Source organism: Pinus tabuliformis, chromosome 1_1 (genome assembly GCF_031772625.1).
Source record: "Pinus tabuliformis cultivar Carrire ecotype Pingquan chromosome 1_1, CPIR1, whole genome shotgun sequence".
Lineage (NCBI taxonomy): Eukaryota > Viridiplantae > Streptophyta > Pinopsida > Pinales > Pinaceae > Pinus > Pinus tabuliformis.
Genome location: NC_142297.1, coordinates 236,427,878 through 236,446,463, shown reverse-complemented (window position 1 = coordinate 236,446,463; position 18,586 = coordinate 236,427,878). Strand labels below are relative to the sequence as shown.

Genomic DNA, 18,586 nt, shown 5'->3' with positions numbered 1-18,586 from the left:
TGATGGATGGATTCTTCACTTGTATCGAGAGGATGGTGTCATCTGACCAAGAAAGTGAGGAGATTTCTAAAGAAATGGAGGTCTATAGGATGGGAGGTGGCACATTTGGTTTTAACATGGCTATTAAGAATAGGACGACCAAAATGCCAGGTAAGCTTCAATTTGTTTCAAACTTTCAAGTTTAGAATTTCAATGTTTTTTTTTTTATGTTTCTCATTTTTCTTTTAACTTGTAGATGCTTGGTGGACAAGCTATGGTGCCAGAGTACCCCATCTCCAAAAGCTTGCCATTCGAGTGCTCAGCCAAACATGCAGTTCCTCTGGGTGTGAGCGCAACTGGAGTGTATTTGACAAAATACACTCCAAAAAGCGCAACAGGTAAAAACTAAAAAGATTTCAAATTAAATTTTTTGAATTCATTTGATTAATTTTAATATTTAAATTTTCTAAGTACTAATTTACAATCTATGACCCTAATACAGATTGGAGTCCCAACGCCTCAATGACATGGTCTACGTCTACTACAATCTTCGATTGTGGGTGAGACAGCTTCAGAAACCTACTGATGTGGAAGCCATCTCATTGGACAATATTGATACCACCTCTTCATGGAGAGTCGAGACTGAGAGGCCGATCTTGGACTCGATCCCAGATTGGTTAGGTGTGGATCTAGAGGATGTAGCAGTTGCAGAGGAGGGAGAGCCAGAGATAGAGGAGGAGGAGGCGGAGCAACATCAGGGTCAGGAGGCAGTAGCAGAGCTGGATGAGGATGCTGAGGAGGAGGTGACACCATCTAGGATGGGCAGCAGCAGCAACATAGCACAGAGGCCACCTCTTCCATCGGCTTCTAAAGGACGATTGAGTCCATTTGACTTTGTATCCCCCGGGGCAGGGTCTTCTTCCTCTAGAGGAAAAGGCAAAGCCATTCCCTATTCTCGTAAAAGGGGAAGAGGATCTCAGTCACTGATTACTTGATGACTTTTAGATGACTCATGATGTACATTTATTATTTTTTTGTTGATATTTTGACTCTTGAGAGTTGAGACTCAAACAGGACTCAAAATTCAGGAGTTGATTCACTATTTTGATATGTGATGTAGCACTAGACTTCATATACATATTATATATTAGCTTTCTTTACATGTTTATGTGGAAATGCATTTATTTGATGTTGTGGATACTCTAGAGGTTAAAAAAAAAATGAATAATTTTGTGTTTTTTTAATTTTGCCGACTTTTTCAAAAAACTCCCGACTTTGCTGAGTTTTTCAACTTTTGGACCCTTGCCGAATTAATCCCGACTTCGACTTTTTCCACATTGGTTGAGAATAGTTACGGCGGCGAATGCAATTTCACCCCAGAAGGTTGCAAGAGTTCCAAATTCATCTAGCATAGCTCAAGCCATTTGTTGAATAGTTCTGTTCATTCTTTCTACCACTCCATTTTGCTAAGGAGTCCTTGCGGTGAAGAACTACGTTTTTATTCCATGTTGTTCACAAAAGTCATAGAATTCATCCGAGGTAAATTCCCCTCCTCAATCAAATCTAAGGCATTTGATTTTGCAACCTGATTCATTTTCAACTAAAGCTTTGAAGGCTTTGAACTTTTAAAATGCTTCATCTTTATGCCTTAGAAGACCTATCCAACACATTCTGGAAAAAGCATCAATGAACAAAATAAAGTATTCTTCTCCACAAGATGGCTTTTTCCTTCATGTCCACATAAATCAGTATGAACAAGTCCAAGAGGCTTACTAGCTGACCCTTCTTTTTAAATGAAGTGAGATCTAGTTTGCCTACCGAATTGACATGGTTTGCATATTGTATTTTCAGGAATAATGATATCTGGGAGATCACGAACGGCCTGGAATCTGCATGCTTTTCTTATTTGAGAAAAGCTTAGATGTCCCAATCTTCTATGCCATAGCCAATTTTCATCATTTTTGCTTAGATAGCACTGTTGTTGTCCTCCCTTGAGTATGTATAAGTTGTTTGGAATTCTTGTACCTTTGATCACGGTTTCCCCTGTATCATGCTCACGAACAACACATTCGTTTGATCGAAACACCACTTCATTTCCTTGATCACACATTTGACTGACATTCAACAGGTTATGCTTTAGACCATCTACATACATAACATTCCTAGCTTTAACCTTTTCTTTCAAGAAAACAAAGCCTTTACCTTTTATGACAGTAGGAGTGTCGTTTCCAAATGAGACATTCTTCTCCTTTTCTAAGGCATTATATGAGTGAAGTTTTTCTTTGTCACATGTCATGTGTTTTAAGCATTCACTGTCGATGTACCATTGATTTTCTTGTCCTTCTGCATACAAGGCTATACCACATCTTTCTATTTGAGGTTCTTTCCTTCTCCATATTTTGGGGTTTAATGGAGTTTGCTCCTTTTGAGATATTTGTTGAAATTTACTCCTGCATTCAGATTCTTCATGGCCAAAGTTGTTACAGATTGAGCATTCTATTTCATTTTCAAGAAGAGAAAAGTTATTATAGGAACTTTTCTTGATCCTTGTCACATTCCTTTGATTTCGTACTTCTCTAGTTATGATGGTTTTGTAAGCAACACATTGAGCAGCTTTGTGTCCAAATTTATAACATGAGAAACATTGACTATTAAAGAAGTTCCTGTGATTATCGAATCTATTGACCTGATGATTGTAGATTCTATTGATTTACCTGAGGGTGGTTGTGGCTTAGCCGCTTATGTTCATCCTTGAAGCAAATTGAACCTGATTTACCTGGTGATCTGCTTTATGCCTTTGTTGACGATTGTCATATTGTTCAATGTTCTTTGTTGCATCAAGATAGCGTTTAGTGGAGGTTGACGACTTCTATGATTGAGATGCTTCTTCAGTGTATCCAAGACCTGTCTTTACCAGAGGAGAACGCTGTACTTTGATAATTTCATTTAAGGTTTCTGATCTTTTAGCAAATCTAAGATTGAAAGATTTTGTTTTCTCAAGATCCTTTCTTAGACCCACAATTTCACATTCTAATTTTTCATTGTGTTTTTCTCTTTCAGCAAGTTGGTATGTCAATGTATCTATAATCATATTCTTTTCTTCTAAACAGATTTTGAGTTTAGAGATTTCTTCACGAAGGTCATCTTCTTCTAAAGCATCCCAAAAATTATCATCGTCATAAGCCATTAGAAGTCTATAATCATTACTATTTTCATCTTCATCACTATTTGATAAACCATCGCTATCTTCATGAGTATAGTAACTTTCTTTACTTACATTTTGTTCTCTATTCCATTTTGCAGATTCCTTCCCTTTATTATATTTATCTTTAAGAGAACATTTGGCAGTGTAATGACCGACTCTACCATAGGCAAAACATTTGAAAGGTAGTTTACCTCTAAATCTTCTGGAACCCCATTGAAGTTTCTTGACAAAATTTACTTCATCTTCTTCTTCTGAAATATGTCCTGATTCATTGAGTTCTTCCTTTCCTTTTGTTGAAGCTTTAAATGCGGCTTCTCTCATATATGATGGGCCTCCTTTTCTCATCTCAAAGGCAATTAAGATTCCGTGAAGCTGTGTCATAGTGATAGTCTGTAGATTCTATTTTTCTTCTATGGCAGATACTTTTGATTCAAATTTAGCAGACAAGGATCTTTAAACTTTCTCATCTAAGGTAACTTCCTTTATCTACTAAGGTAACTTCCTTTATCTCTTCACCCATATTCCTCATACAATTAACAACCTCATCTATACGTAAGAAGTAACTAGCTATACTTTCATCATTGTGCATCTTAAGAGTTTCATATTGAATTCTGAGAGTTTGCAGTTTAGCACGTTTTACCTGAGAGTCTCCTTCGTAGCTTAGAACGATTTTGTCCCATATTTCTTTGGCTAATTTGAGCTGCATAACTTTGACAAACTCTAATTGTGACAGACTTCCCAATAATGTATTGACAGCCCTGGCATTGGTTTCATATTGCTTTTTACCTACCGTATCTATAGGAATTGCTGATGGAAATGTATATCCTCCTTCCACGATTTCCCAGACATCCGTTCCAAGTGATTGTAGATAGGTTGTGGTTCTTATCTTCCAATAAACAAAGTTTCTCCCATCAAAGATTGGCGGTCTGATGGATCCCACGCTTTCTTGATTACTCATGATGATGGATCTCCCTTCAAGCAATCAAGCTTCTTCTGAAGGACCTGCTCTGATACCAATTGTTGGAAATAATACTGAGAGGGGGGTGAATCAGTATTATCAGATCAATAATTTAATTTCCCAAACAGATTTGTATACGCTACTTCAGCTAAGTGAACTAGCGTGTATACGCGACTGTACTTAAAGCAACCAGCGTATATGCCAAGAACTTTTGATTTACCCAATTTTTCATGCATTAAACTTTAACCAGTATATCAGAGATTTATTAGACAGTGCAATAAAATCAGAATAAAGCATTACACATAAGCAACACACATGAACACCAAGATATAAGGTGGAAACCCAATGTGAGTGAAAACCACCGGCTGCTGTCGTCTCTGTCTTCTTTTAATAATAAGAAAATCTGTTTACAATTTTGTACAAGTGCAGACTTATACTAGTACACAGGCTTCTACTTGCAGAAGGTTACAACCTTCTCTCATTCTCCAGCTTCTATTGGAAGGGAGCTACAACCCCCTGACTTTTGTACTAGCCAATATGTTTACTAGTACGTACGCTGCGACCTACAGAAGGCTACGACCTCCTTTCTTCCTCCATGGACCATGTTTCATAGATTTTCAGACTGGATCCATCAACAACATTATAACTGCAATTCAATCATCAAATACATCTGCATCAACCAATCACTAAAACTCAAACATCACATTCTGAATCACCCATAACTGAGTCAATCAATCACTTTGACAATCAATCTGATCAGTTAGAATATTGTCACCAGAATACAGTCACTAAAACTCAAACCAGAACCCAGAATTCTGCAACAGCAAACAGAAACAACTGAAACATACTTTATGAGGTATACACTACTTCCATGTGGTGTATACACGCTTTTATCAAAGCCAACCAACGTACACATCTGCAAATATTAATTCATAATTCTGCAGCTATTCCAGACTTAAGTTACACCCAGATCATAATATTTACAAAACTACACATGCGTCAGTATTCAGATCTAGACTATACATTATCAGACCACATAATGATAATTCATTTCAAGCCTTGAGATCCTGATCCATCATTAGATCTTATCCTTCACCAACCGTCGAGCTTCATCCTTGGTTCAGATCAAGCACAATACCATAAGCCAATAACTTGCATATTATATCTCACACTTCATCAAATATTCGATACTTGCACACCTAGCCTAATGATCTTCTCCTCCTTTTATAGTTTTATGCCTTTCTCAATACCATGGACCAAAACCACTTAGGACCAATACCTTAAACCAAATACCTAGGGTCAATACCTCGGACCAAATACCTTGGACCAACACCATGGAACAAGTTACAAAATACCATGGACCAAATACCTTGGACCAAAAATTTAGTTTTCCAAGATATACGTGCTTTTCCTTTTGTGAAAGTGTGTGTGTACGTATACGCTACTTGTGTTGAGTGAACCTGCGTGTATACACACCTTGGTCAAGGTGAACTTGCGTATACCTCTCTTTCTTCATTCTTTGTAGTCTAATCTGTAATTCTTTGTTGTTAACATGTTGTACTTTGATCTTTCATCTGAGTGTGATACCATCAAGGACAACACTTGTATCATAATGCCAACATCATGTACTATCGTACTCCCTATGCTAGGATGATATAGATTTGGGATCAATTGGAACTGACTTCGGATAGTAAGAGTGGTATGACACTCTCTTTATTGGAACTGACTTTGAGTCAGTAAGAGTGGTATGACATACTCTTTATTGGAACTGACTTCGAGTCAATAAGAGTGGTATGAGACACTCTTTTATCTGGGACTGACTTCGGGTCAGTAGAGAATGGTATGATACATCCTCGATCATTTCTTCTTCTTCATAGTTCAGTAGAGCAGAGCAGTGCATCGATGGCAGAGATAATACCGATAGACAGATGGATTAGCAGATGGAGTTTCCCTAGTTGAGAGGGAGTGTTAAAATTGGAAACTAGGGCCAAACTCCATATGGGTCACCTTATTTATGACAGCTGATATTTTGCTTGGATTCCTCTCACCGAGAGGTGTAGGATTGATCTAACGATCATCCGATTGCGACATGTATTCACAGAGATATGAATTGATTTGTATTCTTAACAATTTGTCAAGGTGGGCCAACAAGCAAAACAATCATTTTTACACCCAGCTAAACCTCAACATTGCATATAAAAGGAGGAGACCTTGTGGCACCATTTCACTCATCACATATCACATCCTTCTCTCTCCTCACTTGATTGGGTACGCATAAAGTAGCAACATCTCTCTCACATGTGCAAAGGAGGAAATATGTTTTCTGTCTAGGGGTTCTTTGACCTACATTGACCGAAGCTGCAAGGTGACTTTTGGACAGCGTTGACCAAGTGTTGACTCTTCTCATTTGCGGATTGGGTTAGGCTACCTCTCCTTGGTAGGCTGCAGTTCTGAGTAGTTTCTTTGACCACATTTTGACCCTACGCTGACCATCGTTAACTATCAAAGAGTTGACCACAAGTCTGTCTAGCGTTGACTGAAGTTTGACTGTATTTTCGGATTGTTTTGGGTTTGACATTTCTTGCCGTCGGAGGCCGAGTTGACTAAGCATTGACCAAGATTGATTAGAGGTCAAATCTAACCTGTTTGACCAACTTTGACTTTGTTGGTTAGGGTTTTGCAGTTGTTCTCATAAAATTACAGAATTGTATATTTGTACTATCTCTCTCTCTCTCTCTCTCTACTGAATTATTGAAGAATATAAGAAGAATTGATCAAAGGGTTTCCCCACATTGGGGTTTGTCCCTGGTTGGTGCCACATCTTGTGTCCTCTTGTCTTGGCTTGTGTTCTACTGTTTATGTATATGTTCTATCTGCATTTTACTATCATGCTGATGTGATTGCTAATCTAGAAATTGATATTGGGCTAATAAGAAAATTTAAAGTAAATTGCTCTTAATCATAGAACATACAAAAAATTAACTTGGCTCCTCAAAATAGGTTCACTTCTTAGTTGTCAAACCGACTTGGTCTTGATGGGTATTTTTACACTTTTAAATACAACAAAAAAAAATAAAAATTTACAAGTTACAATGTGTCTGGTTGGCCTTTGAGTTTACCATAGTTTGGAGGGATATTCTAGCTTTATCTAGCTCTCATCTTGTACAAATCTCCTTCATCTTTTGGGCAGCCCTCTAAGAGATTTTTACATCATTGTAACAAGTTAATAAAAGGCTTAGTTTTCTTGTGGGAGCTTGGGTTTTACCCAAGGCATCCTTTCTCCTTATTTAGAAGGAGGATTTTGTGTGGGTGGATTAACTTTGCGTTTCAATCTTTCCATTTGCATATTTTAAAATTAACACAACCTCACTATCACATTTTGTTTTTCTAAGTTAGATTTTGCTACAAGTTTTCACTTGAGAAACTCATTTCTTACATGCACGTATCTCAATTTGTGTAGCGAGTTTAATTTAGTTGTTTAACATTTTCTCTCTTTACAATTTGCCTCACTCTAGGCTCATTTGTGGTTTTGCTCATTTATTTTCAAAGCACACTTTACAAGCAAGCATTCACTCATAGTTTCATCTCATTTTCAACCGTTATATGTTTATTGTTTATTACCATTTACTTGGAGCAATTTACAATTTCATTTATTTATCAAGCTTATGTTTATATGTCTTGTATAATTTTGAGAGAAAATTTTCAAATTATATCATTATGAACATATTTACATTTTTTGAGGCATTTCCTTTTTGCAAAGCACTAATAAACTTACTTGCATTTCATTTAGGCATTTTAGTATAGTTTGCACTTCGAACTTAATTAACCTCCAAGCATAAACTTGGTTGATAGACATCATAGGGCAAATATTTTCTTAGACAATTCTTCCAACTGGTACGAAGTAAAATAAAGGTGTCTGACCCCACAATTATCGAGGTGGTTTGTCCCCTTTTAGAAATGAAGGCACGCATTGGATCGTAAGGTTGAGGGCAAGGTTATCATTAATGACACCTCTGTGTCCTCAGTCCCTCTTCCTTACAATCACCGCAATTTTTACCCTTTGGCAAGAGTTTAAAAGAATAGGCATTTAGTCTAAAATTAATCAAGATAATTGCATCTAACCTTAGTTAAGTACATCACATCTTAACTCACTTTACTTTCAAAGCACTCTACTTGCCATTTATTTATATGCTTGTTATGATGAACATTCGTTGAATTGATCATTTTATTGAAGTATCTCATTCAGCAAGTATAATATCCTTTTTGCAAGTAAAGATTTAGTTTATTTCATACTGCAAGTTATTTTACATTGCTACTTTACATGCTTTAGAATCATGAATGGTTATATTTTGACTTGGATAAAGCATTTATTTAAAAGCAAATTTATATTTTGCAAGTTGATATCATCTCTTCTAACATCTATTTAATTTGTAGGATTACTTTGGTGTTTCTTTTTGATTCATTTTATTTTTGAGCAAGTGTTTATTATTTTGAAACAATCTTGAAGGCACTAGTTTACATGTTTATCTTTAGTTTATGTGTTGATGATTATTGAGAACATCTTTTGTTTTATGTCTTGTATTGCTTATCATACTTGTTGAACTTGCTCATAATCTCAAAGTAATCCAATTGACTTTAACATCTCCTAGAAATCTCACATCATTTTTCACCTAGCTTTTCATTTAGGGACCACCTGCCTTAGCTTACCTAGGAGAGAGCTTGAACGCGGAGAGTTGGGAATAGGTGACATCCCCACCTCTTGATTTTCCCACCAACCACACATTGTGGGGTTAAGGGTTTTTGTCACTTAGTTGTGTGTGCAAGGCGGCAAAATAACAAGTCTACACTTGGTTTCTTCCCAGTGAATGCTTCTTCTGGAGTCATGTTATCTAGTGACCTATGAGGACTTCGATTTTGAATGTATACAACGGTCTTAGTAGCTTCACCCCACAAAAATTTCTGCAAATCTTGATCATGTAACATGGCTTTTACACTTTCTTCAATGGATCAATTCTTTCGTTCTGCAACTACATTTTGTTCGAGATTCTATGGGACTATTAGCTCCCTTTTAAACTCAGACTCCTTATAGAAGGCTATGATTTCCTTTGATGTAATTCTCCTCCTTTATCAGACATTAAAATCTTGATTCTCCTTTTGTTAAGGTTCTCTACTTCAGCTTAGAATTCTAGAAATTTGACGAATACTTCTTCCATGGATTACAACAAATAAACCCATGTTTTCCTCGAATGGTCATCAATGAATGTTACATAGTATAGATGACCTCCAAGAGACTTTGGAGCCATAGGACCACAAACATCATGTTGGAAAATCAAAGCAGTTATATTAGGGTTTGATTCTCCTTTCTTGATAATTACTTCTGAGTGTGTTGGCTTCTTTTACTTCTTTATTATCTTATCTTTCATCAAGCAATTACCATATTATGTGTGTATGAAGATCACAAAACAAGAGACATAGATGTTGGCACTATGCTAGGGCAAAACCTCCCTTGAGGGGAAAACCCAGTCAAGAAAATCCTTCCTTACAATAGAATTCTTTCAGACTCTTCACCCTAGACAAAGACCAGACCTTCCCTCCACACCAAGTCTGCCTCCCAGATCTTCGACCTCCTTCCAGCAACTTCAACTAGGCAGTAGTTTCCGACATCAGGCAGCTTGGAAGACTTCGAACTCCCAATCTAGGGAACGAAACAGAGAGAGAGGCACCAAAAGTTCGATTTTCTTCTTCTCCTTAGACTTCCCCAAACTTGCACTTCCTTTGGCTTCCCAGCGTCAGACTTCACAATTCCCCAGCTACTCTTGAGATATCAAACTAGCTTGAGATGTGTTTCACCAAATGACTTTGACTAGCTTGTATTTATAGGCTCCATGTGAGGTCGAATGAGTGTCCTTAGGCCAACTTGGTGTGGAGGATACATAAATCATATTTGACTCAATGATAAACCTGTTTACATGATTCAAAAGCCCACGAAGGGTCTATTTGAATGTACAATGACTCTATAAACTCAATATTAATCCTAGGAGTCCACAATGGGAACTTTGACTAATATAATGATGACCTAAGCATGAAACCCATGCTTTAATAAGTCATTGTTACAATAATATAAATTATTTTCTTTATTCTTTTGACAAGTACATTTCACGATGACTCAAATACGTTAAATGAAGACCGAACCTAATTACAATTTCCAACACATCAGAATGAATGAGATCCAAAATTTCTTTTGACCTTGAAGCACTACTTCCAAATGGTCTCTTGGTATTTTTACCTAATGCACATCCCTTGCATACTCCTTCATGATCCTCCTTGAGTTCGGGGATGCCATTTACCATTGTATTTAGAGTTGGTAAGATTTTGTAGTGAAGGTGACCAAATCTTCTATGCCAAAGTTCACATGGGCTAACTTCAATGTGAACCAAAGCTTGAGCAAGGGGAGTTAGCAATTTGTAGAGTCTTCCTTCACAAATCCCAATCATCTTTGCATTTTCGATACTAGAGTTTTTATCCCATACTACAACCTTTCCATCTATGAAAGCAATTTTATCTCCCTTATCTTCTAGACATGAAATGGAAAGTAGATTCTTATGCAAACCTGGAACAAATAGGATGTTGTTGAGATAAATATTTCCTCCATTCTCCAACTCTAGCAAGGCTTATCCAATTCCTCTCACAAGGTAGCTCTTCTTGTCACCCAGCTCAACGGAGTAAGAATATTTTCCACTTGACAATGTTTCCGGTTGCTTGTGCTGACCAGTCATATGTCTTGATGCTCCATTATTGATCACACAAATATTCTCATCTTCAAATCTGGTAGTAAATGCTGAGAATAGCCCTTCGTCCTTTGTAGATGTCCTGGTCATATCCTTATTGAGAGAAAATAAGAGATCCCATAATTCTTTGGTGCCCTTCTTGAGATGATTTGCCACCATTGTACACTTCTTTAGGAACTTCTTCAATGTAGTAGAGATCTTCACCATGCTCTTCGCCAACCTTAGTTATGATACCATGTTGATAAATATATAGGCTAGTAGTTAGGATGATTTCTCTTTTCTTGATAACTGCTTGTGATATCTCTTTTATTGATAACTGCTTATGATATCTTTTTACTTTTACTTACTTATTAGCTTACTTATTTATTAGCTTCTTCTCTTATTATTATGTTTGTTCTTATCATCAAACGACTACCAAAACAAGAAGAACAACAGTACACGAGAACACAGGATATAGGTTGCAAACCAGGGCCAAAACCTCTCCACTAGAGAGGAAAACACGTAAATCTCTTCTCTTCTTATAGATTCTTCAATTGACGAATTCCAAGACCTCTAGACCAAGACCAATACCCTTCCAAGACCAAGTTCGACCTTTCCTGATGATGTGCTTCCTCTGTCCAAGTCAAACTCAGTCAAATCTCTTCCAACAACACAACTTCGACCTCTAGCTACAGAATTTCGGTCTCCATTGCAAGTCTGAAATTTTCAGCCCCCTACAACTGTCACTGCATCCACACGTGTGACAAAATTTAGCCTTCCAAGGCCTCCCAGCAACTCCGCTTGGCTTGCTTCCTTGTCTAGGGCTAGTAAGTGACTTATTAGGCTCCTCTTCAAGCGACTTTGATCGTTCTCTAGCAATTAGAGAAATTCGACCTTGAAGCAGTAAACCCTAGCCTTCCTTCTTCATACGTGTGAGGGAGATAGAGAGAACTAGCCCAAAACACTTCTTCCTTCTTCCTTCTCCTTCTCCTTCTTCGCTAGCCTTCTTCTGCTTCTCCTTCGCTTGGATGATCAGAAGTGAATGTGTGTGCAAAGGAGGTTGAGTTCCCTCCTTTATATAGGTTTCTAAGGTGGACGTGGCTCCTCTAAATAGGTTGACTTCTTAGCGGCCAGGTCAACTTGGTGTTGATGAGTATTTTTAAACTTTTAAATACAATAATAATTTTTTTTACAAGTTACAATGTGCCCAATAGGGTCTTCAACTTCTAACAATGACTCTTTTGACTTCTTGACCTAGGACAAACCTTCAAAGCACTCAATGGGTGCTTGACCTCTAAAATAAAAGACCTTGAGCATGAGACCCATGCTCCAAAATAGAAATAATAATTTTTCTTACATTTTACAATATTCGAGAATCAAAAGTACATTTCATATTTATGAAGACCAAACCTAGTTACCCATTTTTCAACACTAGCAAGGGTTGAATTAAAATAAAAATCTAGGGCTTGATGTCAAAACCCAAGGGCAAGGTGTCTCCGCTAAAACTAAAAACCCTAATAAGGGTTAGGTCAAGGAATTTCTAGGGTTTGGAACCCTAGAAGTACACTTTTGAATAATCATAGCAACCCTAGATTAAAAAGATTAACATCATGCTCTTGTACTTGTATATTTTACTTGGTTGTACTCGTTGGTGAGAATTCCAAATACATAATGAGGGTTGTCAAAATTATGGAAGCAAGATGAGAAGGATATAGGAACAAAACAAATCAAGACTTGTGCTTGATGAAGACTCTTTGATAATGATGAGCATGATGGAAAGAGGGAGTTGCGGGAACCCTAATGACATTGAAGCTTCTAGCCAATGAGCATATTCCAGGAACACATTTATAATTAAAAGTTGAAGCAAAAACTTGTTACAATATGTAGATAGAGCATGCAAAGGAATGTTCACTTCAAAGGGAGCAAGTAGCAGAATTTGACATAACACTCTAGAAGATATTATAATTTGGAAACTTTGATATAGACGATCCACTTAGATATGACTTGGCTCCCCAGAAGCACATATTGCAAAAACATGTGAAAAGGTCGGAAGGAAAATTTGCTTGATGATGTTGTACCTATAGTTGTGTGGTTTCATCATGGAACACATGAAGTGTGCAGATAGCATTTTTGAAGGCTCAGAGAAGTACAAGGACAGAATTGGTATTAGAAAGTTGATATGACACTTTGAAGAAGATGAGGCAGAACTTCGTTATGAAGGAAGAAGACATGTGCTAGCAGTTGTGACTCGTGAGGAAGCCCGGCTACTTAAAGATAACAAATGAACCAGTTGATCACAATGTTGTTTAATCACTGACAAGATCCAATTTTGATATGACATGATGCTGCTAGGAGTCGAGAAACCCTATCATGAAGATAAAATGTGAAAGAAGGTTAAAGCTCAGATATGATGTATTACGAAATAGAAATCTTTGCAGCTACCATGAAGGTCTCCGCAAAAGAATAAGTCGTTGATGGATTGAGATCAGCTAAGGATTGTGATGATCTCCCTAATTGAGAGGGAGTAAGAAATCTCATTCATGTTTGGGAAGGAGTAAGAATCTATTCCCTGATCCAGAGGGAATAAGGATCTCCTCTCTGGTTGAGAGTGAGTGATGATGGACATCATATTCTCTTATCCATGTGTCATGCACAAGGCCAAGACTAATCGCCGTGTATATAGTAAAGGTCATGGAGGCAAAATGGAGAATGGAGGATTGGATGAGCATCTGGGACTGGTACTCCTTGAGGATTGAGAATGCAAGATAACAAGCAGTCACATGAACTGACACTCTTTGAGAATATGATAGGGTATCCAAGATAAGAGTGGTCGAAGAGGATCGATATTCTTTGAAGATTTGGAATCTAAGATAAGAATAGTCCTGGAAGGTCATGCTTGGTGAACATCTAGATAGGGTAAGTGCCATGAAAGGCTATGGTTGTGTACATGTGTATGTCTCCCAGCATTGTGTTGTGATCTCATGGAAAGTTAGAGTTTGTCAAGCCAAGGCCTTGCTATGTTGATATTTGACAATGGCTTACCAATCTGACTCTTCTTATGAGAATATTCAATTTGAGAAGTATCGTTGTACTGGTTGTGGAATCATGAATACCTCCCTAGTTAAGAGGGAGCGTTGGAAAACATAACTAGGTTCGGTCTTCATAATGGTATTTGTACCTATATCATTGTATATTTTATGTAAAAACAAAAAGAAGAAAAAAATTATTATTATTATTATTATTAGATAAGCATGTTCTTCATGCTTTTAAGTTTCCTTGAGTCAAAGTCCTTTTTGGACCTATTGTAAAGAAAAGGGAAAATGATTTGTAAATATGTAATTTGGGTCAAAAACCATCTAGATGCCAAGTCAGCCTACCTGTCATGACGTCCTAGCCCCAAAGGACATGTCTACTTGCACCCCTCTAAACAGTATAAATAGAGTATGATTTGAGCTCATTTGGACATAAAATTCATTGTATTGGTTTTAAAATTTTGCAGGAGGAGGGCAGAAGTTTGAAATGGATGAAGGGTTTGTGGAAGATCCGCCTCATCATATCTGTTGATGAAGATTTGTCGTTGGTCTCTTGTTGTTGATGGATTTACTGTGCACAAGGAGGGTTTGCCTTGGCATCTAGAAGGTTGTCTTTCTCTGTGGCCATGGGTCTTGGATATCCCACTTTGATTTGATTCTATAAGAAGAGAATTTTTTGGGTTTTCCCCTTGGAGGGGTTTTTTCCCTGGCTTGGAGGCTATATCTTGTGTTCTTTTGTCTTATGTGATCCTCATGTTTTATATTATGGTAATTGCTTGATGAAAGAAGGTAAAACATAATAATAAAAATGCCAACAAATTCACAAGTAATAATCATGTTAAGAAAAATCTAATTTAACTAGTAAGCCTCCCGATTTCTCAACACGTGTGGCAGTTCTGAGGTAGCTCGCTCATCTGTCTTTGAGACAAAAAAACTTGCAGTTCTAAGGCAGAGAAACGCGCACCTTTGAGGCATCACATAGTTACAGTCTAAGGCAACTAAAAGGAGCAAAGATTGAGACCTGAAGCAGCCTAGTAGAGCAGCATTTATGAGGCTAGAGCAGAATCTGTTATGGGCCAGATTGAGTTGACTAAGAGGATGGACCTTGGACCAGGTTTGACCTAGTTGTTGACTTAGATGTGTCTCTGTTGAATTGAAGAATTCCCTATTGAAAAGGGTTGCTAGATTTTCCCCATGTGGGTTTTCCCAAAGTAAATCTGTGTTCTTCGTGTGGTTGTCTCTCTGTCTTAAATATTGCATTGTTGATGTCTTTTGTGTAATTTCCTTTATGATGAAGTCACGAATGAAATAAATATGTAAAAGAATTAAAACATCATAAGGAATTATCAGTATAGAATATCTATGTAATTTCAACATGGTATCAGAGGTCATGGTATAAGAGCAGCCCTAAAAGAGGAAGTCATCTATGCAATTCTTTAGGGATTGATCTGTCAGCAAGCCCTAGAAACTCACTTCAAATGAAGTCAAGTTAGCCCCGGAAGCTTATCTCTTTGTTCTGACCGAATTGAGGAAGAAATGCCACTGTGCAATTCATACCCTCACCAAGGTCTGCCTTGGTAATGAAAAGGAGGAGAAAGAAAACTTTGTCTTTGCTTGTTTCTATGTACAGAAAGGAATGCCAAAGTCTTCAAAGGGCAGAAAAGATGCAAAGGTTTCTGATATCTTGCAGAAAGAACAAATTTTCTCAGAACTAAATTTCCACAATCCGAAATACCTCAGAGCTATCTCAAAGCAATCTGTAACAGGCCGAAGTCTGAGAAACCTCAGCTTGAGCCTCAAACAAGAGCCGAGATATACCTCAGTCTGATTGTAGAAGGACGAAAAGTCTCAGGGCTATTGGTAGAAGCCCAAGAAGCCTTTGACAAGGTCTTGAAACTGTCATCGCTGATAGAAATGCTAAAAAAAATTTGAAATCTTTTTGTGTAATTCCAGGTCACGGACTTGACTAAGGAAGGTTACAGTCCTGAACCATACCTTGTTTACTCATTAACAAAAAGAAGCCTCGGACGAGGAGTTTCAGGAAGAACCCAAAAGAAACTTGAAAAATATCCCTATCTGAGAACAAACCAGCATAGTCATCTCCTGTGCATGAAATCGGACTGATGCTTAATGACAGGCTTGATGTGTTCTCCTCAAGGATCTACCACTGTTGACGAGTATGGGAACTCAAAACTATAAAGAGATCAACAAAAAGCCATTCATCTAAGGTTTGATTCCTGAATGTAAGGTACATATCATTGTTCAATTGAATCAAAGGTTTTATTTCAGCAAGAAGAGATGATGGCCTTAAATATGCTTGTGAAAAAGGTCTTGTAGAACTATAATATGTTCCTTAGCCCTATAATCCAACTGAGGACTAAATCTGATCTGTCTGGCCCTATTTTAGAATCTTGTTCAAAAGTTAGAAAAAGGTTCAGGGTATAGCCTATAAAGGACTTTGCTTGCTTGTCTCGAATGGCAAAGTAAAGATCTTTGTGGCAAAGTAGCGAGAAATTGATTCCTTGATTTGTGCCTTCATTCAAGGAGTCAAATTCAAGTTTCTTCTTTGTCATACTCGATTTCCAAAAAATTAGGAGATTCCCTATAAATTAGGACAAATTCCTATAATTTAGGAATCAGTCCCTAAAAATTAGGACGAGTTAGGTTGTAGTTAATTGATGTGTTAAAGTTGAAAGTCGGGTTCTTGATTTTCTAGTGTGAGTTAATTGAGGAAAAAGAAAAGTGATTGGGTTTCAAGTGGTTGACTTGAAATAAGACGAGTTGCATGAGCAGTTAACTCATGCTAACTCAATCAATCACAAAATCATTCCTTAATAAGAAATTCACTAATTTTAGCCATTTGAATTGCTTTAAAAGGAGGAACAAAGGCACAATTTATTCATTATCTTGTGAGCACGAGTTGGTGAGACAAGATAGTATAGCTCATGGGTTTGTGAGCAGGTTGCACAGGTTTATGTTTGTGAGCTTGTGAGAGAAAGAGTGTGCAAGAGAAGCTTGTGCACAGGTTAGTAGAAGACAGAAGAGATCAGAAGTTTTGCAAAGGCTTCAAACTTAGATCAAGCAGGAAAGACAAGTGTGTCTTTCAAATTGAAACAGTTGAATTTTGTAAGAGATCAATTCCTCAGTTTTTGCTATCAATAAAATTTTCATCAATTACAGGGTTTTCCCAGTTGGGTTCCCAAGAAAAACAGTGTGTTTTATTGTGTAATTGTGTTTTTATTTCTGTTCATATTCCACTGCATCTAGTAGTGAAATTCTGTTTTTATGTGAGAAGGAATTTTATTTCAGATTGTTCATATTAGCAGATCAGAATTTCGTGGCTTTTCTACAAGACCTAAAAGAATATGTAAAGGAAAAGTTTCTATCAGAAAATGATTATCTTTGCAATTTTCAATAACCAAATGCATTGTATCAAAAATATTTAGGATCCTGAATTCGAATTAAGAGTGAATAATTGAGATCATAACCTGTCTATTAAGTGCTGAAGGTGCAAGTATTGATATGTTAAAAGATGTGAAGCAATGACAGTATCTCATTGTTGCTCACACACAGTTCTGAACAGTTAAAAATATTGCCGTATTGCACATGCTTCATTGGACTTGACAAAGTTACAATAAAATGCCAAGTCTTCCTTCAAATTCTCAAGAAAAATGAAACTTAATGTGTCTATTGTGTTTAAAAATTCAAGGGCAATATAGTGATCTTTGAACACTGATAATTAATTGTGATTATATTTAGAATCCTTCCAACAATTATTAATTTTTCAATAAGCAACTATACTTCAGAGAATAGCTCGGAAAGGAGAGGCGGCGCCGAACGCGGGAGTTTAGCAGCGACCAGGGCGACCACAGCGAGCAGGGTTCGATTCGAATGGCGGGCAGCAGGGGAGGGAGCAGAGGGTTAGATTCGAATGGCTACAAAGACATAGTGGCCAGCAGGAATAAATCATCAGCTGAAACTAGTAAAGGAGATATGAACAATAGTAACAGGGGCATTGAAAAAGACACAGATGGGACCAGAGCAAAAGAAAACAGCAGCACAAAGGACAAAGAGGAAGAAGACAAAAATCTGGACTCAAGAGACAAAACCCAGAAAGGACCTTGCAAACCGAAAGCAGAAATCACTCCTCGAGTAATATTAAATGACCCTACTCTGCAGGAGCACAGGGAACACATGGGAACCTACGCCATTATCTGTAAATTTATGGGATTATGGCCCACAGAAAAGGCTTTGCAGACGTGGATCAAGTACCATTGGAAGCCCAAAGGTAGCATTGACTTGCATCTAGGGTCAAAAGGATTCTTCACAGTAGTGTTCTCAAACATCGAAGATAAAGACAGAATATTCGAAGGAGGCCCCTATTTTTTTGCAGTAGCAGGTCTCTATATGAGACCTTGGAGGATGAACTTTGTCCCAGAGAGGGAGACTTTCTCTTCGGTTCCTGTGTGGGTAAGGCTCTACTCTCTACCTCTTGATTACTGGCAAACTGAATCGTTGGCTGCCATTGGCAATAAACTAGGATGCTTTGTCAAAGCTTCTGAAGCCACTAGAAGGGGAAAATACACCTCCTTTGCCAGGATATGTGTGGAAATGGATCTATCAGGAGCACTTCTGGATGAAGTCA

The 18,586-nt window shown here is 37.5% G+C and overlaps 2 protein-coding genes across 2 annotated transcripts in view; one reads left to right on the top strand and one right to left on the bottom strand.

The window, feature by feature from the left end:
- The window catches only part of LOC149212395 (uncharacterized), a 285,537-nt gene that overhangs the window by 18,247 nt on the left and 248,704 nt on the right, over positions 1-18,586 (bottom strand). The gene's annotated exons all lie outside the window — the stretch shown is intronic.
- Positions 33-17,866, top strand: LOC149212397 (uncharacterized). The gene is made up of 4 exons (XM_089393109.1): positions 33-150; positions 236-377; positions 482-892; positions 17,701-17,866. The coding sequence occupies exons 1-4, from the start codon at positions 33-35 to the stop codon at positions 17,864-17,866; spliced, it is 837 nt and encodes a 278-aa protein (XP_089249235.1).